Here is a 27,440-nt window from a genome sequence, read left to right as displayed (position 1 = left end):
GGGGAGGAAGGGAGGGAGAGAGGAAGGGCGGGAGAGAGCAGAGACAGACACATGAGAGCAGATTGAAAAAAAATGAAGACAACGAAAGCTTTTGGAGGAAACAAAAGCTGCCTTGCATAACACTGTACAAGTGAGTAACAGAAGCAGGCAGATACAGTGTAGTTACATTGATCTGTTTTGTCTTGTTCTTCTTTGTGTTGTTATCGTGTGCCCACAAAAAAACCCCAACAAATAGCACGCAGGAAGCATTTTTGAAAATTTCAGGAAATACCATCAAATTCCAGGAAATTTGGGATTCTTTTTAAGGAATTGTATTTTGAAGGTGTGGAAGCACTGAGCTAACATCTTGGTGAATCTCTTCCACACCTTTTCCAGCTTAATGACATCCTTCCTATTTACATTTCCCTGGTCAATTTGTCCCTTCCCACCCAAGCCACCCCCTCCCCGGGTACTTTCCCTTGCAACCGCAGGAAATGCTACACTTGTCGCTTTACCTCCCCCCTTGACTTCATCCAAGGACCCAAGCAGTCTTTCCAGGTGAGGCAGAGGCTCACCTGCACCTCCTCCAACCTCATCTACTGCATCTGCTGTTCCAGGAGTCAACTTCTCCACATCGGCGAGACCAAGCGCAGGCTTGGCGATTGCTTCGCCCAACACCTCCAGTCAGTTCACAATAACCAACCTGATTTCCCTGTGGCTCAGCACTTCAACTCCCCCTCCCATTACAAATCCGACCTCACCCGCTGAGTTTCTCCAGCATTTTTGTCTACCTTCGATTTTTCCAGTATCTGCAGTTCCTTCTTAAACAAATCCATCCTATAGCTGGTCAGTCATAACTACACACAATGCTCCTAGCGTGGTCTCACCAATGACTTGTACAGCTGCATCATGATGCCCCAGCTTTTTCCCCAATTAAGGCAAATTTGGCAAAGGCTTTCTACACCACCCTGTAAAACCCGACGTAACTTTCAGTGAACCATACATCTTCTCTCTGCTCTGCAACACTCTCCAGGGATCTGCACTGGTACAACAGAAATTGTGATGGAGGAACCTGGCTGTTTGACTAGCATTCCCATTATTGTCAATTTTCCTAATTTAAATGCTAATCTACCAATGTTCGAGAGGAGGACTTACTGGAGATAAGACACAAAATGCTGGAGTAACTCAGCGGGACAGGCAGCATCTCTGGAGAGAAGTTTGGTTAAACTAGCATTTGCAGTTCCTTCCTACACATTGGGAGGATACACAACTCATCGCTGGGAGGATGTGCAAATGTTACAGACTGCACCACAGGTCAGGATTGCACCCGGGTCGCTGGAAGTAGGAGGTAGCAGTTCTATTAGGCGTGCATGTCAACCCAATGTGGGCTTTACCAGCTGTGCCAGAGTGCCCCTCTATATTATAAGTAACCAAGCCCACCCCAAAATGTTTATTTTTTGATGAACAAAATCAGTCAGTCATATGAAATCCTCTCAGCAGTATAACCAGTTAAGTAATTTTGGTTGCGTTCAAAAAGAAAAATCTTATTTCTTTGGTAAAATAATTCAGCTATCGCCAGGCAATTGGGTGCAGTTACTTCAAAATGCTCTGAGTAAACTGAGCAGTCTTATGGTTGTCATCATCATAGTTGTTGCATGCAAACTTCCTTCAGCGACTCATGTAATTAGAATGCAAAGCCTGGCGTAACGATGAGCAGGACGGTATGTCGCACTGAACAGGTTTTACAGATTGGTAAAATTCAGTGTTGACAAAAACGTCAGAGGTCAAAGAATCACTCAGATCATTGGTTCCAGCATTATTAGATTCAGATGCCTCCTGATCACACGTCCGTACATTTGAAAAGTCAACAAAAGAGCAGTCTGGATCTTGGATTTGGACAGAGCACAGAAGGACATCAGATGTACTGACACTTGCAGAAGACAAGCTACTTTTTCTGCTGTGGTTTATTTTTAACTGGCTCGTTATTTCAGTGTCTGTACATTCATTTTGTGTCACATCTGTAGGAATCATCTCACATTCAGCAAAGTTGGTGAAGGAATCAACTTGTTGATCATTACAAGCCACTGTTCCATCTGTTCTGTTGTCAGAAACTAGGCTGGAGCTTTGAGCACTGTCCTGTATATTTACAGGCATAAAATGACACTCATAGGCTGATTCCTCCTCATTATCAATCAACTTCTCCTCACTCTCTTCTTCAATGGGTTGCATTTTCACTTCACTGACACATACACGGTCGATAATGTTGAATTTTTCTTGCACATTGTTGTAATTGTGGGTGGCATGGGTGTATTTTAAATTTTTCTGAAGGAACAGATCAAAAGAAATATAGAAACAAAATGTTAAAAATGACTTCAAGCTCTTCTTTAATGAAAATGGCAAAATAAATTGATATTTAATAAAGGCTTCAATTCTAACCCTGACCCAACAAAATGATTACAATGCAAGATTTGCAGCTATGACAAGTGGTGGCAAACTTCACTTCCATCAATTCTCTGTTCCCACCCCCCGTGCAGTAAACAACTGCACATCAAGATTTCAACCTCACTTTTTCCAAAAAGAATACATACCAGAGATTGTGGAACATACATGCTGAAGAAAGCAAGGCCACCTGTTTTATATAGTACCACGATGATGATGAGCACAGCTACTATAATGCAAACACCAGATACCAACAGGGCTGAAGGTACTATAAAAGAAAATACAGAAATATTCTTTAGTTTCAGCTTACTAAAACCTTCCCTGAGAACTATCCGAAATCAATATGCCTCATAATTTTATATGTATGCAACTTAAAAAAGTAAAAACATTAATGGAATTCATACTTTGCTGTAAGAGCACATTCAGATGTTTCTAATATACTGCTGGATATGGACTCTACTTACTCCTCCATTTTAATAGAGAGGCTAACAGGTTAAAAGAGTAGAATATTAATGAGGACCAACAACGTTGTTGGTTGTAATTGTAATTCTTCTCACTTTTCTTCCCATCTAGATTTTCAAATAGTATTTGATAAAGTAGCACAAGCAGTAAACTAGTGCGCAGTGGTGCAAGGTTGCTACATTTGGTAGAGCTGTTGCCTCACAGCACCAGAGACCCGGGTTAATTTCTGACCTCGGGAGCTGTCTGTGTGGAGTCTGCACATTCGCCCTGTGACCGTATGGGTTTCCTCCAGGTGATCGGGTTTCCTCCCACATCCCAAAGACATGTGGATTTATAGGTTAATTGACCTTTGTAAATTACCTCGAGTGTATAGGGAGTGGAAGAGAAAATGGGATAACATAGAACTAGTGTGAATGAGTGATCGATAGTTGGCATGAAGAGTGCCAAAGAGTGTGTGGGCCGAAGTGGCCATTTACATGTTGCATCTCTAAATTAAACTAATTATTTGGGAAACATCAGCATATAGTATTAAAAAGTAATAACTGGGAAAAGCAGAAAGTAAAGTATGTATTTTTCTGACACAGAGTAGGAATTTGGTCTTTCAATATTGGAATAAGGATAATTTTTCTTGTTAAAGATGGCCGGTCAGGTATAGGAAATTTAATATCAAGGTTTATTGATGAACTTTGAACCAGAGTACTGTAGTTTATTAACAGATTTAGAGGATACAGATTGGTGAAAATGGCAGAGATAACACTGTTAGAATTAAAAGCTGATAATGTATCCTGTATCAATATCAGTCGTAGATTCTGGCAGTTTTCCATTACTGCTCGTCAAAATTTGCTAAATCCATAATTCGAAGAACTCTACTTGTTTATAGAAACTGAAACAGAAAAGTCACCTGGAAACAAGACTTATTTTATAAATGGAAGTGATGCAGTTTGGCAAGGACATTCAATTCCTCAAAATTCTGCACCTCTTAAATTTGTACACGTCTCGGGTCAACCCTCATCACTCCAAAGAAAGCAAGCCCAATCTATCCAATCTCCCCACCCCCCTCCCATCCCTCTGTTGTTCCTATATACCACCACCCCTCTATATTCTGTTCCACTCTTCACCTTTCATTCCTGTCAGATTCCAGAATCGGAAGCCTTTTATTCAACATTTATTACTCCCAGCTCATCACTATCCCCACCTGACCTTTATCTACCAACCAACAATCCCCTCCTCATCTATATCCACCTATCGCTTACTAGCTCTCGCCCCACCATTCCTCCCTACCTCTTTATCCTGGCTACTTCCGCACTTCCATACGGTTCAAAGGTTCTTTATTGTCACGTATGCACTGTAGAGTGAAATTCAGTTTGCATAGCTCACCTATAGCATGCAAACAAAAACTTTTCACTGTATCTCGGTACACGTGACAATAACAATAAACTAAAGATGATGAAGAAACTCTATCCAAAATATCGACTATCCAGCTTCCCCAACAGATGCTGCCTGACCTGCTGGGTTTCTCTAGCAGCTCTTATGAATGAATGAATGAATGATTACGTTTATTGGCCAAGTATTCACAAACAAGGAATTTGCCTTGGTTCCTTATTTTCCCCCCACACAAGTCCTCCAATCCAGGCACCATCCTGGTGAATCTCCTTTTCCTTTTTTCCAATGCAACAACATCCTTCCTATAACGTGATGACCAAAACTGTGTTTATTGTATCACTCGGAAGAAAAATGGAGAGGATAAATAAAGTTATTTCAGTGGGCCGGGCAGACAGAGGCACGTTAGGAAGCATGGGAAAGTTGCTAGTCTAACTGTGTTTATTTTAATGTAAGGGGCCTCCTGGGCAATTCAGATGATCTTTGAGCACAGATCAGCACTCGACTTTATGTTATCGCAGTCACAGAAACGTGGTTGACGGAAGGAAAGGACTGGCAGGTCAATGTTCCGGATTGGGGAATCCAGAACCCGGGGCCACAGTTTAAGAATAAGGGGTAATCCATTTAGAACAGAGACAAGGAAACACTTTTTCCTCACAGAGAGTTTTGAGTCTGTGGAATTCTCTGCCTCAGAGGGCGGTGGATACTTCCAAGAGAGAGCTAGATAGGGCTCTTAAAGAAAGCGGAGTCAGGGGATATGGGGAGAAGGCAGGATTGGGGATGATCAGCCATGATCACATTGAATGGCGGTGCTCGCTCGAAGGGCCGAATGGCCTACTACTGCACCTATTGTCTATTGTGTAGAAGTTTCAGGTGTCAATGCAAAAGGAGGGGTACTACTGAATGGCAGTATTTAGAAAGGATATCCTGGAGGGATTATTCATTGGGGCCAGATGAGTTGAAATTAGGAATAAGTAAATCATTTTATACTAAATTTATACTGGAGGCTGCCCAATGGTCAGTGGGAATTTAAGGAACAGATTTTTAAGCAAATTACAGAAAAATGCAGGAGCAGTAGGGTTATAGCAGTAGTGGTTTTTAACTTCCTTCAGATTGACTGGAATTGTAAAAGAGCAAGGGGATAAGATGGACAGAATTTATTAAATCTGTCCAAGTTCAAATCAAATGCAGAGTCCTAAGGGAGCTGGGGCAGGGCTCAACCTCATCTTGGGAAATGAAACTGGGCATGTGGTGGAATTATCAGTGGGGTAACACATTAGGGATATTGACCATAATTCTTAATTTTAAAAAGCTATTTATGGAAAATAATAAGGTTGGCTCTAAGTTAAGGCCTTGAATTGGAGGAAGGCTGATTTCAAGAGCACACAATAGCAATAGGAGCAGGCAAAAGTAGAGTAGGACAGATGTTTGTGGGTAAAATGACAGGGGTGACAGGTGAGAGTCTTTTAAAGGAGAGTTAACAAGCACCAGTACACGTGAAAGGCAAAGATAGCAAGTTTAGGCAACTTTAGATGACAAAGAATGTTGAAGACCAAAGATCATTTTTGTGAGGAAACTATCAATGTACGCATAGTCCTAAATGAATATTGCTTGCATTCACCAAGAAGGAAATGGAAGATAGCGAGTTCAGGGAAATATATGTGGTTAATCTGGAGTGGGTCGGTATTAAAAAGGGAAGATGTTGGATGTCATGGGTTGCATAAGGATTGATAAGGTCTTGGGGCACAGACAGAGATTAATGCATCTTCGTTAGCCACAAGTGAGCTGCCAGAATACGGTAGGATATTCAATGTTCTTCCATTATTTAAGAAGAGCAGGGATTAATCAGGTAGCTATGTCAGCGGAAGGAAAATTATTGAAGAAATTACTGAGAGGTATGATTTATGGAAAGGTAGAGCTGCCAAAGGATCGTTAGCATGGCTTTGTGCGGGGGAACTCTGCCTCACTCATTTGACTGAGCTTTGTTTTGAGATAACTAAGATGATTGATGACGGCAGGGTGGTAGATGTTATTTATATTGGCCTGGGATATCATGTGAACTACTTTTAATGCAGCATCAAGTATGATTACAAACCAGGACGTGAGCAATTCCTCAAGGAATATTTATTTCAAGAAACACTATTAATCACGGTTCAATGAAATTTATTACAGGTGCATTCCACTTATTGCAATGTTATGCATTGCATATTAAGCTGTACAAATCTGATATACCCACTAGAAATTGATAGGATCAGTACAGGCCTGGTTTTACACCTAGCCACATTTCATTCATCACTGATCAAATAAGTGTAACATTAGGTAGGATTTCAAACTGCAATTCTATTGAACCCAACTAATCTCCAGTGAGGTGCAGGGGGGGGGGGGGGGGGGGGGGGGGGGGGGGGGGGGGGGGGGGGGGAATGGCTTCAAGATCCAAATATTTTGCACATCTTACTCACATCTCACTGGAGAAGCAGATTCCTCGCCCCCAATAATGACTGTAATTATGTAATTATCTATTATATATTAAAACTGTGTGGCTGCCGCCTGCCGCCTGGCGTCCGCTGCCTTTCTGCCTTTTGATTCACTGCTCCTTCCTATCAGCTTCCAACACACTTCAAAACAAAGTTGCAAGACAGGAACACTCTGAACTTTTCACCTCAATGGGATATCACAGCAAGTGCTTCAACAGGAAGGGGAGGGCCAATTGGTATTGCAATTGGAACTCCTGCAGCAGGCAGGGAGGTTTTTTCAATCCACTGCTGAGGGAGGCAGGGGAGTGCTGGAATCTTACATTTGGGAACGGGTTCAGTTCCGTTGGAGGAGACGGGTGCATGGTGGAATATTGGGTTGGGGGATCACACCATTGGGGGAGCAGACCCAACGGGTCTGCACTTGGTCTAGTGTAAACTAAAGATGGATTTAAATGTAACTACAATTTGTTGTTTTGAAATTTAATTCAGGCATGTCGTCAACAAGTTGTGTTACTGTACCTTCTGTACCCTTATCTTCGTTCACAAATTGTGTGATTATACATTTCATTTCCAAAGGATCGGTGTATTTTTCTTGTAGGCAAAATATATTTATTGTAATGCAGTACGTGGAGTTCGGTTCCACACCTTCAAATATTTCATTAATATTTCTTTTGCTTGTGATTGTCAACAGCTCTTTGTTCTATGGAAGGAAAAAGACCAGAATTATATTTTTTGTGGATAATATTTTCGAAATTTTGTATACAAAAGTAGGCTAGATTTTTCATATACTGATTGTAGCAAATTATTTTTCTCCATTCTACCAGAAATGTTTGCTCAGCCTATAAAGATATACTGACATCAATCCTCTCATTAACTGTACACAATCAGACACATTTATTGTCTAAATCAGAGAAATTTCCTTCAAAGCTGGTTGGTGATCCCAACCACTTTTGTCCCCCTCCTTTATATTCCCGAGCTGGTCATACTCTTCCATTTCCATTTTTGATTTTTGAATCCTTCTTGTGTGACCTGCAATATTTAATATCGATCAAGGTCATCAATTACACTATTTGTAAAAATAACTTTAACAAGACTTTTACAACATTCAGTGCAACTGACCACTCCAATGAATTGCTTCTTGCAGTCTAAGCCTTGAAGGGTTCTGTTCCCACCCAAAAAAAAGTTTGTGCATCTCCGTCCCTGGCATCAACCTTGTAGGTTCCCCAAAAGATCCATCCTTGATCCTTTTCCCAAAAAAGAAATGCCCTGCTCTTTGGCATGGACATTTGCAGGAAGAGGATCCCTTAATGTCTGAACAAAAGATAATTAATTGTCTCTCTTACTCAGCTGGTTCCCTTTACTCTTACTCTTAAGCTGAACAAGATAACATTTGTAGGCAGAATAATAATTTCTCTGGACATTGACTTCACAGCCTTAAAAAATAGTGGGAAAGGTCACAATCTTTGTATCAGTTTCCCTAGTTTCTTAAACGTACCATGGTTATTTTACTTTGAAAGGGCTCATTATCTTAATTTAATACCATTTGATGAAGCATTTTTTATCGATTTTGCAGTACTAGTCTAGGTTAAATACCCCTCAAAGTTACCTAAGAAGCATGATCTCAGAGGCAAGATCATTGCTAGAATGATGTGGTATCAACAAACATCGAAGACTTGATGGGCCGAGTGGCCCAATTCTGCTCATATTACTTATGAATATCGTAGATGAGAATTATTCGGCACCCAGTTTTACAGCATTTGAATAAAAATGCTAACTTAATGCTATGGACACATTCCACCAAAAACTGGGCTCAAAGTTAGAGCAAGCAATCAGGAAGCATAATCATTATTTTAAGCTTACTTAACCACACACTCAGTAATATCACTGATCAGGCCACATTTGGAGTAATGCATGCAGTTCTGGTCACCTCATTGCAGAAAGAATATGGAAACTTAGGAAAGGACAGAGGAAGTTTACCAGAATGATGCCTGGATTTGTGGGTTTAAGTTACAGGGAGAGTGTGGGCAGACTTGGATTGTGTTCTCTGGAACACAGGAGATTACGGAGGGACCTGATATAATGTTTGAGACATTATTTATTTATTTGCCTCTGTACTCACAATATGAGATTTGTAATAGAAAATAAAATCACATGTGGTTAAAGTGCACAGTGTAAGATTTTAATAAAGGCCATTTTTATAAATTTTAGTTTTACCATGTAGAAATTACAGCAGTGTTATACAGAGTCTTCCCATTTCAGGGCACCATAATGTTTGGGACACAACAATGTCATTTCATGTAAATGAAAGTAGTCATGTTTACTATTTTGTTGCATATCCTTTGCATGCAATGACTGCTTGAAGTCTGCAATTCATGGACATCACCAGTTGCTAGGTGTCTTCTCTGGTGATGCTCTGCCAGACCTGTATTGCAGCCATCTTTAGCTAATGCTAGTTTTGGAGGCTAGTGCCCTTCAGTTTTCTCTTCAGCATATAAAGGTCATGCTCAATTGCGTTCAGATTGGGTGATTGACTTGGCCACTCAAGAATTGACCATTTTTTAAGTTTTGAAAAACTCCTTAGTTGCTTTAGTAGTTTGGGATCCTTGTCTTGCTGTAGAATGAACCGCCGGCCAATGAGTTTTGAGGCATTTGTTTGAACTTGAGCAGATAGGATGCATCTATACACTTCAGAATTCATTATGCTACTACCATCAACAGTTGCATCATTAATGAAGAAAAGTGAACCAGTTCTTCAGCAGCCATACATGCCCAGGCCATAACACCTCCGCCACTGTGTTTCACAGATCAGGTGGTATGCTTTGGATCTTCGACAGTTCCTCTCTCCTCCATATAGGCCGTGGGCCGAGGAACCAAAAGGGCTCTAGATTTAAATTTTTGTGACCCATGTCTGGTGTCTACTTGAAATTTGGCACAGATTTAGATAAAACATCATTGATAAGGAAGTCATAACTCATCAGTGCAAAATGTTGCACACTAATTAATAAAGCTAATTAGAAAAAGTAACAGCCCTCTTGTGCTCAATAATATGGGAACATTGAATACGGGAATGCCGCAGAGGTCCCGGGTTTCACCGGCTCCTGAACCCGCCTAATTAATGGGTGAGGGCAGATCTGTGCGTTCCCCAGTTTTCTGAATCCCACTGACTGCCAGTGTGCAGAGTGGGGGTCATAGCCATAGTGGGATAGGGGCAATGCCAGGCTGGGGGAAGGCAAAGGCATCTTCCACCGAGAGGAAAATATCTAACCCTAACTCGCCCCCCCTTCCTGAGCTGCCCACGGCTAAAGCTGGAGCCGCTTTGGGACCGACTGCGGATTCCACACATGTGGCAGCTTAGCGCGTGTACCTCGGCCAGCATGCCCCTTTGGATCATCAGCAGCAGCCCATCCGACGCCACGATTACACCGAATGTCAATATGTGGGGAGCAGCACTGCCCTGAACACCGCCTGGGCCGCCTTCAGGACTCCCATAGCGCCGGCTCTGTTAATCCGCCCGCTCGCTCGCTGCAACATTGGCCGGCCGACCGATAAACTGACCAACTCTCTTCCCCCCTGCTGCTCAGCACGGCCCAGGGCCGCCCGCCTTCAGCACCCCCAGAGCACCGGGTCCTTCACGGAAGTCCTCAGAAAAAAACAAAAACGCTCGAGGGCTGGATGTTTTCGGGTTGCAAGCAGGATCTGGCCCGTGGGCCATAGGTTGCCAACCCCTGCCCTAACCATCTTCCACTGAGAGGAAATTGCCTAACCCTGACCCTACATTTTATTTAAATTTCACAGCTTATAACATCACTACAAAGATAAATCAGTTGTAAAAGAAAATTATCAACAAATGGTTAGCGTTACCTTTCTTCCTTTGATACCTTGCTATCGTTGTGATGATATTAGGTACTGATTGTGGATGATCAGCCATGATCACATTGAATGGAGGTGCTGGGTCGAAGGGTTGAAGGACCGAATGGCCTACTCCTGCACCTATTGTCTATTAAGGCAGCCATGATCCCAGTGTGATTGCTGCCTAGCTAGCATGAAACAAAGCATGTGATTGAGTCGGACGCCAATTGACCAATGTCAAACATGCTTTCATTGGACAATTACTACTTGGAAAAATTTGAGGTTTTTCACATATTCAAAAAATATGTGCAGGCTTTGTTCTTGACACGTTTCAGGTATGATTTCTATATTTTTACACAATATGTTATAAATACAGGTAGATACGCGATTTGGGTCACAAAATGAAAAAGCACTTCGGCCCAAGGTCTAATTACTTTGCTCTTGCGATTACTCTGATACGTTAATCTTTGTCTCATCTGTCCACACGACCTTGGTCCAGAACTCTCAACTGTGGTTGCTTTCCAGTATTTCTTGGCAAACTGTAACCCGGCCATCCTATTTTTTGCGGCTAACCAGTGGTTTGCATCTTGCAGTGTAGCAGCCTCTGTATTTCTGTTCATGAAGTCTTCTGCGGACAATGGTCATCGACAAATCCACACCCGACTCCTGAAGAGTGTTTCTGATCTGTCGGGACAGGTGTTTGGGTTTTTTTCTTTATTCTAGAGAGAATTATTTTGTCATCAGCTGCAGAGGTCTTCCTTGGCCTGCCAGTCCCATTGCAATTAGTAAACTCACCAGTGCTCTCTTTTTTCTTAATGATATTCCAAATGTTGAAAAATTAGTGGTGACTAGAATGAAGGCGCCATGGAGAGTAGCGAGAATTCTCGTGCGGTAGGTGGGTCATCAGGAGGTCATAGTGGGTTGTCAGGAGGTCGAAGGTTCTCGTAGAATGTAGCCGGTGCTGATCGGTGAATTTCATTGGCTCATTGGGGAAATAAAACATAAGCAGAAGTTTTCAGAACCAAGGATAATTGACCGGTAATGTTAAATGTCCATCGAACTTCACAGCCTTCTGGCTTCTTAAAAGATATCTCCACTCCTTCTTCCCCTTCACCCTTCTCTCCCCCCCCCCCGAAGGACTTATTGTACATTGTGCTTTAACCGTCTTAAGTGCCAACCTTCCTGTTCATCGCGGTGTATGTCTGTATCACCTTGGCTTAGCACCATGTGAATTTCACACAGCGCTCCCCCCGCTTGCCCTGTTCCCCGCTGTGTGTGTGTGTGTGTGTGTGTGTGTGTGTGTGTGTGTGTGTGTGTGTGTGCGCAGCTCTGACAGTCGTTGTTCCAGTTGCCGGTTTTTCGGCGACTGCCGGCAACATAGCAGTCGCCGGCAGCTGCCTGAAAAATTGCCTAAGTGGGACAGGCCCATAACACTTTTATTCTTGTTTCTCAGTATCATAATGGCTTATTTGACTTCCATTGGCACAACTTTGGTCCTCATGTTGATGAACAGCAATAAAAGTTTCCAAAGGTGATGGAAAGACTGGAAGATGAGATGAGCTCTTATACCTGCATTCAGGAGGCAATTAAACACACCCAAGTAATTACAAACTGCTGTTTAGCCATGTGTCCCAAACATTATGGTGTCCTGAAATTGGGGGTAGGGGGGTGGGACATACGACTATGTATAAACAGTTGTAATTTCTACATGGCAAAACCAAAATGTATAAAAATACCCTTTAATAAAATCTGACAATGTGAACTTTAACCACATGTGATTTTTCTTATTACAAATATCAATTTCTGGAGTACAGAGGCAAAAATTTAAATGATGGGTCTTTGTCCCAAACATTATGGAGGGCATTGTAAAATTATGGGAGGCATGGATAGGGTAGATACTCAATCTTTTGCACCTGGATTGAAAAATCAAACACTAGAGTGCATAAGCTTTAACGTGAGCGGGACAAAGTTTAAAGGTGATGTGCGGGCAAGTTTTTTTTCCACATGGAACGGTGAGTGCCTGTAATGTGCTGCGGGGGGTAGTGGTTGAGGCAGATACAATAGTGGCAATTAAAAGACTGTTGGATGGGCATATGGATATGCAAGGAGTGGATGGATATGGATTATGTACAGGCAGATGAAAATTTGTCGTGACAACACATTCAGCACAGTCATTGTGGGCCAAACGGCATGTTCTTGTGCTGTATCGTTCTATTTTCTATATCAGAAATTACACAGCTCAATGGTATTTGCAGCTAAAATACTGCAAAATATTTAATTTTTCAAACCATGCTCAAAATAAGCCACAAAACTGCCAACCTAATGCTGCATTCGTTTATAGACAATAATTGCAAGAGTAGGCCATTCGGCCCTTCGAGCCAGCACCAACCGCCATTCACTGTGATCATGGCCAATTATGCACTAAGTGCACAAGTTTACGCTCCGACAATGTCAGGCTAATTGGCATCACATCACGATACATAGCCTGTAAAAATAATGGAATTTAAAAAAAAAAAACACGCACATCCAAAGTGCTGAGGAAATAATTATTCTTGAATAAGAATAAGTAAACTTGCAATCTCCACACTGGGCTACAAACTAATTAATTAAATGATTTTCAATTACGTTGAAAACACCCGACAAGAAAAATCTAAAAGTTATTTAAATCCACTTTTAAACAATCCTATTACAGTAATTTAGAATGGATCCTTTTACAAATCACATTAAGCTCTGCATTTTTCAGCAGTTGTTTCTATTTGACATATATGTGGTGAAGTGTAGGGAGAGTGGATATTGAGGTGGCAATGTCACAAGAAAAAACAGTAATTATACAATGTCAGATTGAAAATAGAGGTAAAATAAAAAGCTTTGTTCATCCGTCGTGTTATTCTGAAATTAAATTGGGTCTTTTGGAAATTTCTTCCTAAAATATGCAAATATTATGAAGTTTTCTCAAACCTACCTTGTCCAACTTTCCATCCTTATATACACCAATGCGATATTTCAATTTCATGTAGATGTCGATCAATGATTTGACATTTAAGTTGCGTGAAATAAGCACTGGGGGCGCTGCAATCTCAAAACTAACATTAAGCACTCCAACTGATGACTCCACAAGCTGAACATTAATTGGTCGTATGTGTGCTGTAGATGAAAAAAACGATTTAAACAAGGAAAAACACACTGAACATATTTTGAATCACCTAAAACAGAAATTGACTGAATTTTTCTATCCCCAACAAAATTCCAAATGCATCAGAATTAAAACAGAGCAAGATCTTCTATATTTTTATTCTATTAAAAAAATTATTCAATACGTATTAAATTTACCAATAAACAAAGTTAAATTTAATTATGGAAGCATGTACTGCTAAGGGCTAGTGGTATCAATTAAAACTCAGTCAATTCCATCCATTTAAACATTTCTCCCCAATAAAATAACCGCTGCTCTGAAAATTGATATTTTGCTGAATATACTAGTAATTTAATATTCCATCAGATGTTCTCGATGAACAGATTAAGAATGTGTAATTACTGAAACGATACATTTTCCAAAGATAATGACAATGAAAATTAGAAGTAAAGATAATTAATGTAGTAAAATTGCTGCATGCTAAGACTAAATTTGCCCACTTACTATCACCATGTGGTTGAATGGGACTATCCGTGAAAGTCCAATTGGATTCATCCATTTCTCCAACTGCTTTAACTTGTGGCCAGTAATTCTCATAGATGTCACTAAAATCATCTGTTAGATCACATGTTCTGTTCACAATCAGCACACAGTTCTCCGCAGCAACTAACTCATCCGGTTCACTGCATGGAACATGGAAACAGTTTGAATACAACAGGTACAAAGAAATAAGGGAAACCTACAAAAATACCGCTTTTGTAAAGAATTTGTACATTTACAGCAAGATATATTGAAAGGATGCGTTACAAATAAAATAACAAGCCCTCAGAGAAGATATTAAAATCGATATTATACAATCATCTAAGCAGACAGCACGGAAGCAGGCCCTTTGACTCTATTTGTCCATGCCAGCCAAGATGCCCCGCATTTGCCTGTGTTTGCCTCACATTCCTTTAAATCTTTCCTATCCATGTACTGTCCAAATGTATTTTAAATATTGTTATAATATCTGTCTCAACTATCTTCTTTAGCACTTTGTTCCATTTTCCCACCATTTTCTCTGCGAGAGAAAAAAAATGCTTTTTGCATTTCCTATTAAATCTTGCCCCTCACCTTAAACCTATGGCCTCAGGTTCTTGATTCCTCTACTCTGGGTAAAAAGATCTGTGCATTTATCCTATCTAGTCCCCTCATAATTTTATGAATTAATCTAACACTCAGTGTTTTACTGAAGATCTTGCTTCAATTATGTAAACATGCAAAATAATTAGTGCTTGACAGGTTAATGGCAAGGATAATAATTCCCCTGGATGTGTTGCCTAAAACTAGAGGTCACAGTCTCAAGAGATTGGGTGTTCAGGGTTGAGATTACATATCTTCACCTAGGGTGTTGCAAATAGTTGTAATTTTTATTTTGTAGAATCTTAATTGATGAGTATATTCAAGTCAGATAGTGAATGTTCAGTCGAGGTATCAGAAGGATAAGCATACAAGTTATGGTGAGGTTAATATGTTCGTAAATACGTTTTGGTACAATGGATAGATTACCTTGATTCCGGTTTGGATAAGAAAGAGCAAGGAAAAAAAATCAATGGTGGGGGTAGTCGACAGGTTTTCTAACAGAAGCTACACTGTAGGAATTAGTATAAAATCAAGAAATAATGGAGGCTTGAAATAAAGGTGCTTTAACAATAAAGGGTAACATTGATCTTCATACAAATAGCATGAATCAAATTGACAAAATTGGTCTTCAGAATAAATGTTGTGCATTCTGAAAAATCTCTGAGTAATACCAACTCCGGAAAGGCGATTTCAAGTGTAGCGAGTCAAGATGAAGTAATAATTTCATTATAAAGGATCTTCTGAGCAAGACCTGTGGCAGATTGTGTTTCCACAGCAGCTGCAGGAAGTACATCCTCTGTTGGGCCTTTTTGTCTATGGAATCGATGGTGGCCTCCCATTTAAGGTCCTTGGAGATGATGGTTCCAAGGAACTTAAAAAAACTCCACAGATGTGACTGTGGTGTTGTTGATGGTGAGTAGGGGGGAGCTCTCCTAAAGTCTACAATCAATTCCAGTCTTAAGAGCATTGAGCTCGCTGGAACATTGGCCGGCCGACCAATAAACTGACCAACTCTCTTCCCCCCTGCTGCTCAGCAAGGCCCAGGGCTGCCTTCAGCACCCCCAGAGCACCGGGTTCGTCAAGGAAGTCCTCAGAAACAAAAAAACGCTTGAGGGCTGGACGTTTTCGGGTTGCAAGCAGGATCTGGCCCGTGGGCCATAGGTTGCCAACCCCTGCCCTAACCATCTTCCACTGAGAGGAAATTGCCTAACCCTGACCCTACATTTTCTTTAAATTTCACAGCTTATAACATCACTACAAAGATAAATCAGTAGTAAAACAAAATTATCAGCAAATGGTTAGCGTTACCTTTCTTCCTGCGATACCTTGCTATTGTTGTGATGTTATTAGGTACTGATAGTGGATGATCAGCCATGATCACATTGAATGGAGGTGCTGGGTCGAAGGGTCGAAGGACCGAATGGCCTACTCCTGCACCTATTGTCTATTAAGGCAGCCATGATCCCAGTGGGATTGCTGCCTAGCTAGCATGAAACAAAGCACGTGATTGAGTCGGACGCCAATTGACCAATGTCAAACATGCTTTCATTGGACAATTACTACTCGGAAAAGTAGTAAGAGCATTGAGCTCCAGGTTGTTACGAAGGCACCAGGACAGACATTTCCTGTCTGTAGGCAGATTCCTCCCCATCCTGGATCAGTCCAATCAGGTTTGTGTCATCCGCAAACATGAGAAGCTTGACAGAGGATTCTGTGGAGGTACAGTCGTTGGTGTAGAGAGCAAAGGAGAGGGAAGAGTACACAGCCTTGCGGTGCTCCTATGCTGAGGGTCTGCGGGTCCGAGATCTGCTTTCCCAGCTTCACATGCTGCTTCCTGTCTATCAGGAAGTTGGTGATCCACTGACAGAGGGGTGCAGGCACAGTCAACTGGGAGAGTTGAGTGTAGTAGCTCTGGCACAATGGCGTTGAATGCAGAGCTAAAATCCACAAACAAAAGCTTTGCATTGGGCCTCTGGCGGTCAAGGTGCTGGAGGATGAAGTGCAGGCCTAGGTTGACTGCGTCATCAACTGATCTATTTGTCCAGTAGTTAAACTGCAGAGGGTCCAGCAGGGGATTTGTGATATCTTTCCAGATTGACAGTGAAAGCAAAAGGGATGGAAAATGAAAAGGAGAAATTCTTGCTTAAATAACAGTGGTTCACAAAAGGTTCATATGATCAATTACAGGAATCAACAGTTCATCTTATCAGGTAAATTTCAGTGACATGTCAGAGTGACGGCAGCACGGTGGCACAACAGTAGAGTTGCTGCTTTACAGCGCCAGAGACCCGGGTTTGATGCTGACTACGGTTGCTTGTCTGCATGGAGTTTGTATGTTCACCCTGGGACACGTGTTGGTTTTCTCTGGGTGCTCCGGTTTCCTCCCACACTCCAAAGACGCACAGGTTTTTAGGTTAATTGGTATAATTGCAATTGTAAAAATTGTCCCTAATTTATATAAGATAATGTTAATGTGCGGGGATCGCTGGTCGGCGCGTACTCAGTGTGACAAAGGGCCTGTTTCTGCGCTGCATATCTGAACTAAACTAAACTCATGGGAAGTCTACAGGAATACGAGGTGATCTTCTTGAAACGTAAAATTCTGAGATTGCCTGACATGGAAGGTGCTGAGAGGTTTGTGAGAAAATGTAATACAATTCAGAGATGTTATTATATTGGTTGCAGAGATTGTAATGCTGTGGCAGGAATGACATTTTGACTAATGAAATTAAAATACAGTGTTGCAGGAAAGATAAGGAGTTATATTTTTTAACTCACAGCAGGAAGTGGATGGTGAAACTGGGATTATAGTTTCCAAGTTCCAAGATAAAAAATGGAAACGAAAAGATACATGAAGTAGTGTATCTTTTTTATTGACCGAAGAGGAATACTTAGAATTATATCTCAATCAGGATGTTTAAGCAATCTTGTTGCTTTCTCTACAACACGTGTTACCATCACACAGATTTTATTGACACTTTTCCCCACCTTGGCTTCTACTCCTGTGCAAAATATGACTTCCAAAGTTTACATATTCAGTTATCATTTGCAAGGGTTGTAACAGATTAAAAGATGCAAACCTGTAAGAGATGTATTTCACTGTATAGCGTGTGTTCAATGGTGTATCTGGTCCAGCTTCCCACATCAGGGTGTGATGGAAGTTTTCTGACACAAATGACAAATTTCGAGGCGGATATAGCACACACGTAACTAAAGCAGGTTTTTAAAAAAAGGCAACATTTAGCATAAACATTAACGGAGCCAAAGATGCTTACATTAGAAAATGTTTCAAGATTCTTAGCATTGACAATATTTTGATGTAGTGAGTACAACTGAGACAGGCTAAATAATAGCACACTCAAATTTTTGGTGAGCGAGTCCGGTACACGCTGTGTCTGGTACAGGCTGTGTCTATAATAGTGAGCGCAGTCCCAGCCAATAGCCCAGGACAAGACGAGTAAGAGGTGTCCCTGCATTTTATGTGCAAGGTGAAAAGGTTTGGCACAGTGAGAATGGACCACACACAGCAGGTTGCTCTGTCCTCCACATTTGATTCAGGAGGCTGAGGCCAAGGTAACAGACTGAGCATACTTCAATTCAAACCAACAGTGTGCACATGGAGAAGCGATTAAAAAAAAAAGTATAATTGGCAAAATATTGTAATTTAATCACATTTCAATTACACAAAAATCCACCAAATGCTCCACAAAACTCTTGTGTCCTCTTACTCTTCGTCATCCAATACTAACATATCGTTCCACACTGGTTAATCTCTGGTTAAAAATGTTTTCCCCACATTTGTTAAGGGATGCAATTAACAAGCCTTCACTGTCTGTTCTCTGTTGCTCCCACTAGAAAATGGCAGTCTTTCGTTCTCCAACCGTTCAGATATTCCTTTTGTTCTCTTCACCCCTTTATTACAGGTTTGATTTCTAACTACCCTAATTCTAAGCAAAGGTCAATGACATGAAATGTTATCCCTTTCTCTCTGTTCAGATGCTGCCTGACTTACCAATTTAGATCCAATTGGCCGTCTCCTATGTTCTTAATAGCAAGAAGGAAAAAAAGATTTGGTGAACTTTCATTGCACTATTGCAAGTATATCTCTGTACCTTTGTTGCAAAATGTCTTTCCTATTGTACTCATATCTTTCTGCAATAAAGGCCAATGTACAATATGCCTTTCTCATTGCTAGGCTGTACCTGCATGGGAATTTCAATGATTTATTAATCCAAGTCTCCCTGATCAATAACACCTTTTAAATCTTTCTCTTCCACCAGTTCAATTCACTCTCTATTTTTCTATAACCCATTTCCCCTTTCTTGCATTCATCAACTTCACCCTAATTCTCCTGTCACCCACCTACATTAAGGGTAATTTACAGTGAGATGAGCAAAGCAGAGCACTTGGATGCAACCTACATGTTCAGTAGGAAAACATGCAAAATCCACACAGAACGTGAAATCAGTCCTGATCCCGTTTCACTGGAGCTATGAGTTACCACTCTGTACCACTGTCTTGAAATTCCAGAGCATCCATAGTAGGATTTGAATAGTACGATTTGGATAGTAGGTCTCTGTATTACTAAACCAGTAATTTACTCTGCCTCCATCACAGTACCATACATTATCCCATATTTCTTTCTTTCTATATCATTATCTATATACTCTGTCTTTATCTGTTGAAGCTTCTCTGCATCCACTTCACAGCTCACATCATCTCACCAACAAACATGCTTTACATTAAACTCAGTCTATTCATCCCTCTGACCACTGCCCCCCAAACCAAAATGCAGTTTATTCCTGTGTTTAAGAAGGAACTGCAGATGCTGGAAAATCAAAGGTACACAAAAATGCTGGAGAAACTCAGTGGGTGCAGCAGCATCTATGGAGCGATGGAAATAGGCAATGTTTCGGGCCGAAACCCTTCTTCAGGCCCTACTGAAGAAGGGTTTTGGCCTGAAACGTTGCCTATTTCCTTCGCTCCATAGATGCTGCTGCACCCGCTGAGTTTCTCCAGCATTTTTGTGTACCTGCAGTTTATTCCTACTTTGTCCATTTTCCCCAAATCTATCTCTAACTCTGTTTGATCATCTTGTCTGCCTTCCATTCAGAGGCCTTCTGAAAGTCCAAATACCCCAGCTTCACTACTCTGCTGATTGCAACTTAAAAATGAACACGTATGTTATTCTTCCCAATTTTATTATTTTCAGTATGGCCTGCTGCTAGTTCTTGAACAATAGACTTCAGAATATTCTCTACCATCAATAGAAGGCTAACAAGTCAGTTCACCCAAAAAGATAGCCAATCGACATTATATATGTCCATCTATATTTTAGGCTAGATTATTTAAATGGGTTGAAAGCAAGAATCTTAAGCAGGGTGTCACCACTGAACCAAAACCTGTGAATCTATTTCCAACACAAGTATTTGCAAATATTGCTGAATTTAGAAATAAGCCAATTAAAAGCAAAAGCATAACACAAATATAATCGCGGTATTTTGGTAACTGGTAAAGGAGTCAAAGAATAAATACTTAAAGATCTTTCGATAACATGTGGATAACATGTGGATTAATGCAACATCATTAAAGCAGATTAAATATTTTGATGATACTTTAATCTTGTTTCAAAATATTTACCAGGCTTGAGGAAATGAAGGTGATACACAAGGCCCAATACTTTAAACAGCTTTAAGCTGATTAAAAAATCAGTTTTCTTTCTCGATTGCATGCTTTCTTCTTTCCTATTAACAAAGGAAATTGCTGAAAAGCAGATAACAATATCATTAAAGTGCGAGTAGAAATTCAAAACCAAAATTACTCAGTATGTTATACCAGATAGTTTATAACTATCTGTTTCATCTTGCTGGATCCATTATTTGATCTACAATGTAATATGATGATTAAAATAAATATTCATCCATTTCATACTGGACAATAGTTAATGTGCATCTGCGATTATTGAGATGAGTTTCTGGCTGGGCCATTTCAGAGGGCAGTCAAGCACTCAGCTGTGGATCTAGTCATGCACACCTTTTATCTTATTATTTCATATATCACATATCATACCTTGTAATCAAGAAGATTTCTCATCAATTAATGAACAATTCATTTTTGAAATAACAATCTAGTTATTTTACAATTACAGGTGCACAACCTTTTATCCGAAAGCCTTGGGACCAGACACTTGTCGGATTTCGGACATTTTCGGATTTCCGAATGGAAGATTTTTAGCGTAGATTATGTAGGTAGCGCGGGCGGCTTGAAAAGTCTGGAGCGGCTGCCTCCTCCCCGGAGACCGGGGAATCATTGTAAATCATTGCATAAATGTTAGTCAGTTAGTTTGGAGGGATTTTATGTGGTGGTGGTGGGGGGTGAAGGGGGAAACTTTAATTCTTAGTCCCCTACCTGGTCGGCGACTCCCAACATCGCGGAGCTGGGGGCTCCGTCCGGCCGCGGGCAGCGCCGGTTGGAGCTCCGACCCCGGCAACTCTACCCCTGTCTGCGCGGCGCTCCAAATCCAGCGCCGCCCGCAGCCCCAGCTCCGCGAATGTTGGGAGTCGGCGGCCACAGCGCTCCGGAGCTTACTGCACGGCGACCCGGTAAGGCATTGCCCGCTCCCCGCTGGTATCCCAGCGCTGCGACGCCGCCGACTCCCAACATTCGCGGAGCTGGGGCTGCGGGCGTCCGGCTCGCAGCCCCAGCTGGGAGTTGGCGGCCACAGCGCTGCGGAGCTTACTGCACGGCGACCCGGTAAGGCATTGACCGCTCCCTGCCTCTCCGACCAGGTAGGGGACTAAGAATTAAAGTTTACCCCTTCACCCCCCCCTTCACATAAAAGCCCTCCAAACTAACTGACTAACATTTAAGCAATGATTTACAGATGTTTAAGTGTCTCCCCGGTCTCCGGGGAGGAGGCAGCCGCTACAGTAGTACAGACCTGGGTTGACCGTGGGTCGTTTTGGGTCAAGTTTGGCACCAAACGCGAGCTTTGGTGTGCAGACGACATCCTGGAAAAAATGGCCGGTTTTCGGAGCTTTTCGGTTTCCGGAACTCCGGATAAAAGGTTGTGCACCTATTGTATTGTATTGTATTCAATTTATTGTCATTGTCTCAATTTGAGACAACGAAATGAATTTTCCTTACAGGCAGTATCGTTAAAAAAAAAAAAAATCACAAGAAAAATAATAAAAATAAATAATAAATAATAAATAAATAATAAAACATATTAAAAATAAAATTGAAATTGAATTAAAATTTTTTAAAAAAGCACAAAAACATAAAGTCCACAACATAACATAAATGGCACCCAGGTGAGGATGGCACCATAGTCCAGCCAGCCTCCCCTCCGTGTTCATCCGTGGTCGGGGCCTTCCGAGCACCCGTACCATTTTTGGTATAAACATTTTACTTTAATTCACAGACTTTAAATTCCAATTGATGAGAGCTCAGACTTCAGGGAGCTGGTCAAGTATCATTAGTTCACGTAACATTGGCCACTTCTTTACATTCAAACTACTTAAAATTGCATTAAAAAACCCTTATAGGACTTTATTGTTGAATTGTAAAGTCACATACCTACTTGCAGTTTCTCAGTGTATTAGCTTACTTGATCAGCTCTTCAATTATTGATCAAAGTACAAGTGCAACATTACTGCAATAAAAAAAAAACAAGGTTAATTTGTCACTTTTATGACTGACGAGTAAATCCAAAAAAATAAAAAGTTATCTCATCTTATAAAGAGTGTCAAAGTATAAGAGCTAAACCAGAGAGATTATTATGTGTGGGAAGGAACTGCAGATGCTGGTTTACACCGAAGATAGACACAACATGCTGGAGTAACTCAGCGGGACAGGGAGCATCTCTGGAGGGAATGAATGGGTGAAGTTTTGGGCTGAGACCCTTCTTCAGACTGTCTGAGGAAGGATTTCAAGTCTGAAGAAGGGTCTCAACCTGAAATGTCACCTATTCCTTATATCCAGAGATGCTGCCTGTCTCACTGAGTTACTCCAGCATGTTGTGTCTATCTTCAGAGAGATTACATAGAAACATAGAAACATAGAAATTAGGTGCAGGAGTAGGCCATTCGGCCCTTCGAGCCTGCACCGCCATTTAATATGATCATGGCTGATCATCCAACTCAGTATCCCGTACCTGCCTTTTCTCCATACCCTCTGATCCCCTTGGCCGCAAGGGCCACATCTAACTCCCTCTTAAATATAGCCAATGAACTGGCCTCAACTACCCTCTGTGGCAGAGAGTTCCAGAGATTCACCACTCTCTGTGTGAAAAAAGTTCTCCTCATCTCGGTTTTAAAGGATTTCCCCCTTATCCTTAAGCTGTGACCCCTTGTCCTGGACTTCCCCAACATCGGAAACAATCTTCCTGCATCTAGCCTGTCCAACCCCTTAAGAATTTTGTAAGTTTCTATAAGATCCCCTCTCAATCTCCTAAACTCTAGAGAGTATAAACCAAGTCTATCCAGTCTTTCTTCATAAGACAGTCCTGACATCCCAGGAATCAGTCTGGTGAACCTTCTCTGCACTCCCTCTATGGCAATAATGTCCTTCCTCAGATTTAGAGACCAAAACTGCACGCAATACTCCAGGTGTGGTCTCACCAAGACCCTATACAACTGCAGTAGAACCTCCCTGCTCCTATACTCAAATCCTCTTGCTATGAAAGCCTCTTGCTATGAAAGATTATTACTTTAGTTTATGTAACGTGTACCAAGGTACAGTGAAAAACTTTATTACGTGCTAACCAATCATTAGAAATACCATACATGATTACAATCGAGCCATGCACAGTGTAAAGATACAGGATAAAAGGAATAACGTTTAACCCACATCCAATAGAGTTACTGCCTCACAGCCCCAGCAACTTGGGCTCAATCCTAACATCCAATGCTGTGAATATTGGCATATTCTACATGTGATTATATGGAATTCCTTCACATGTTGCAATTTCTTCCCACACCTCAAATATACACATTGATTAGTTATTTGGCTGCGTTAAATTGCCCCTCATGTTAGGTATAGGGTAGAATCAGGAGGAAGTTAGCAGGATGTGGGAAAAATAATATAGACCTCTGTCAATAGGTGCTTAATTGGTAGCAATTATGTTGGTGAGCCAAAGGGCCTATCTCCATGCTGTTTAAACAATGACTAATTAGACCTAACTATTTTCAGCCCAATGAGTCATATTGTGTTTGACCTGTGTTACGTGACTGAACGGTGTTCAAGTCAGTCACACCGTATGTTTGTCTCCCTGTAGCTGCAGTTTCCAATGTCCTGCCAGTCTTCCTACCCCAACCCTTTAATGAATGGGCACAGTCCTCAAATTGAAGCCATGGCCATCTACAAAGCTCTCTGAAGATCTAAAAGCTCATTGTCAGAAAGCTTTTTTCCAGTGTTTAAAATAATTTAAACATTAATAAACATAAAAGCCACAATTTATGCAAACTTAAAACATCAATTAAAACAAAGTGTAAAACAATTTGCTTTCACATACCTTTACACCTGCCCAGTTTAATGGCTGGTATAAAACCAAGAGGGCAGGTAGTGTACCTAGAGATGGTGCTCAGAGGCGTAGCACAATGTCAAGCAATGTCGAGACCCAGCCTGAAGATGGGTGTCGACCCGAAACATTGCCTATTTCCTTCGCTCCATAGATGCTGCCTCACCCGCTGAGTTTCTCCAGCATTTTTGTTTACCTTTGAATTTCCAGCATCTGCAGGATTATGGATTCTTCTTAAACAATGTCAAGTCTCTGCTGCTTTTCAGTGAAAGCTTTTCACTGTACCTCAGTACAAATGACAATAATAAACTAAACTTTCTGAACCATAGCGTGTTTCTTATTTCCACTCTGCAGTGTGCATACATGGAAGTCAGGGACACACTGAGAGTGTGTTAGCAATTAGAACTATTTGCCCATTATGTTTTTAGCTCACAATATCTCAGTGAAGGACAACATAGCAAATGGGCATTTTATATGCATCTTTGATTGATCGTGCCAGACTGTTCGATTTGATGAGACACTCTCTTTTTGTGGCCCTTGCTGCTGTTAATAGCAGTTGAACAGTATTCAAATGTCTCTGATATTTGAAAAGTTTGAACAGTTCAAATAGATTTGAGTAACTGTTATTAAAATAACATATTTAGTCAAAAATATATTAAAGTGCCAAAAATTAAAAGCAGAGTAAAATGAAGTTAAAATCCCACTTTACCTGACGGTAATCTATTTCATCAAGTTATTAAAATTAATTAACTAGGGATTACTAAATTTTCCTATTTGCTTGGTAGGCATAAAAATCAGAGACAGCTGATCCAAAAAAGAGGGCATCACTAACAATGTTTTAAGGAATCACTGTCAAAAGACATGTACATTTTGGGCCCACAAAACAATTACAATTCTGATCACTGATAAACTAGAAGATGCAGCTCCCTAAACACAACTAATTAAATATTGTTTTTTTCCCCAGTCGTATCTGACTTTGTGCAGCTTCAAAACAGCAGTAGTTATGGAATACTGTTGGATTTTCATATTGACATGGTAATTTGGTACAAAATAATTATCTAAATTTACAAGGATATATGAACTTTAGGAAAGTCTGATTCTCAAACCTTTACTTAGGTTTCATGACTACAAAGGCCAAATAACCGCTGCATGGTAAATTTTAGAATATTGAACAGTAGAGGTACAGGTCCTTCAGCCCACGATGCCGGTGCTAACCATGATGCCAAATTAAACTAATCCCATCTGCCTATGCATGGTCCATATCTCCCCATTCCTTGCATGTTCAGGTGCCTATCTAAATGCCTCTTAAACATTGCTGCTATGGCCGCTTCCACTACCTTCCCTGGCAGCGCATTCAATGAACCTATAATTGTGTGTAATAAAACTCGCCCATACCCCCACCCCTCCCTTCATGTATGGTTGTGGATGGTTCTTCTCAATGGCAGACATTGAGACAGCTCTATTTTTTTTGTAAACCAGCCGTCGGCTCATTCTGTCTAAACATTACTATACGAGGAAAGTTATTCAAGCAAACATTAGGACGGAATTAAATTTAGCTTTTAATGTTGCACCATGATCACAAACTATTTCCCCTTCCAGACAACAGACTCATGTTGAACTTAAGTGCACAATGCAAGTGAATACAAAATGAGTTGGGACTCTTTCAAATGATCCATTACGGCAGGAGTTCACAACCTTTTTTGTCCCATTTACCCCAGGCAACTTTAATAGCACATAACAATGTTATTTTGTTTATTTATGAACAACTAATGATGAACAGAACCAGAACCAAACAGTCAGTCAATGAGAAAAAATACGTACAAATCCAGAATCAACAAATGTACCACCCTACTATTTAATGCCATTTAAAAAAATTGTATGACCAACTTTGAAATAATAAAAAAATAAAACTTGAAAGAATCAAAGCAATTGCAAACAATGTACTTCACTTGTCAGGCTAGCTATGGTATTAATGATATGTCATGGGTTATCCTAGGAAGACCATCAAACAAACAACATGATTCAGGGCACTCGTACGAAGGCCACAATTGCCCTCCAACAACACAAAAAAGGGCATTTAAGCATTTCATTCCAAAATAATTATTCCTCTACTGTTCCTGCAATCATCCCAAGAACAAGAATAAACTAAATGGGGCAAAACGCTTCCCAATGCTCCATAGATGCTGCTGCACCTGCTGAGGTTCTCCAGCATTTTTGTGTACCTTCGATTTTCCAGCATCTGCAGTTCCTTCTTAAACCCAATGTTTTAATGCCTAGTTGACACACCTATCCATCTCTGGGAACTGCGTGGTCCTTTGAGTTGCTCCAACATTTTGTTTGTTCAAGAGTAAAAGGTGCTTAACTGCAATTTGAACCAACGACAGAACAATGAAATGCTTACCTGCAGCAGCATGTCAGGACTGTAAACACTACAGTCGGTAGTGCAGGTAGTTAATATAGAACAAACTTAAATTAAATAAGTTAATAACTAGTAAACCCCACCCCCTCCCAATCTGACGACCTTTTGGCTAGAGAAGGTAGACACAAAATGTTGGAGTAACGCAGCGGGACAGGCAGCATCTCTGGAGAGAAGGAATGGGTGATGTTTCGGGTCGAGACCCTTCCTCAGAGTTACGATCTTTGATGTAAACCAGTATCTACAGTTCCTTCCCACACATACCGAGTTTGTTCATCAGTTTCAGTCCGCCCACCTTATCAATAACAGTTGGTCACCTCAATTGTGTCTCTGGTTACACAAAAAAGCTGGAGAAACTCAGCAGGTGCAGCAGCATCTAAAGCAGCATCAATTGTGTCTCTGTTGTGGACAGCTTACCAGGCACCGATGAGACAAGATTTTCGGTGGGAACGGGATGAGTTGATGTTACAACTTCATCCTTACACAGTGTGAACTGCCCCAATACCTGGCCGCCGACGACGCGCACCCCAACTGCGGCGCTAGCACCTCTTCAGTCCCAGTGTGTTCCGCCCAGTGCCGGAAACAGCTGCTACCCAGCGCGCGCATCGCGATCCCCGCTCAGGTCCAAGGTCGCATCTGTCAATCACAGCTCAAGGCGCAAACGCC

General features: G+C 41.1%; 1 protein-coding gene across 3 annotated transcripts; it reads right to left on the bottom strand.

Annotated features, from left to right (window-relative positions):
* Positions 1-1,372: 1,372 nt before the first annotated feature.
* Positions 1,373-27,440, bottom strand: LOC129702964 (interleukin-20 receptor subunit alpha-like). 3 transcript variants are annotated; one of them, XM_055645080.1, is made up of 10 exons: positions 27,192-27,440; positions 24,353-24,571; positions 22,417-22,492; positions 20,479-20,601; positions 17,919-18,048; positions 14,221-14,399; positions 13,546-13,727; positions 7,254-7,434; positions 2,568-2,686; positions 1,373-2,301 (listed from the first exon to the last, which is right to left on the bottom strand). In XM_055645080.1, exons 4-10 carry the CDS (start codon positions 20,567-20,569, stop codon positions 1,648-1,650), a joined length of 1,536 nt encoding a protein of 511 aa, XP_055501055.1. In that variant the 5' UTR covers positions 20,570-20,601; positions 22,417-22,492; positions 24,353-24,571; positions 27,192-27,440; the 3' UTR covers positions 1,373-1,647. The 3 variants fall into 3 exon arrangements, with proteins under 3 accessions (XP_055501055.1, XP_055501054.1, XP_055501056.1); XM_055645079.1 differs by lacking the exon at positions 24,353-24,571; XM_055645081.1 differs by lacking the exons at positions 24,353-24,571; positions 27,192-27,440 and adding an exon at positions 27,070-27,188.

Source organism: Leucoraja erinacea, chromosome 13, assembly GCF_028641065.1.
Source record: "Leucoraja erinacea ecotype New England chromosome 13, Leri_hhj_1, whole genome shotgun sequence".
Taxonomy (NCBI): Eukaryota; Metazoa; Chordata; class Chondrichthyes; order Rajiformes; family Rajidae; genus Leucoraja; species Leucoraja erinaceus.
Note: the sequence above shows the minus strand (reverse complement) of the source record. Positions and strands in the feature narration are given on the sequence as shown.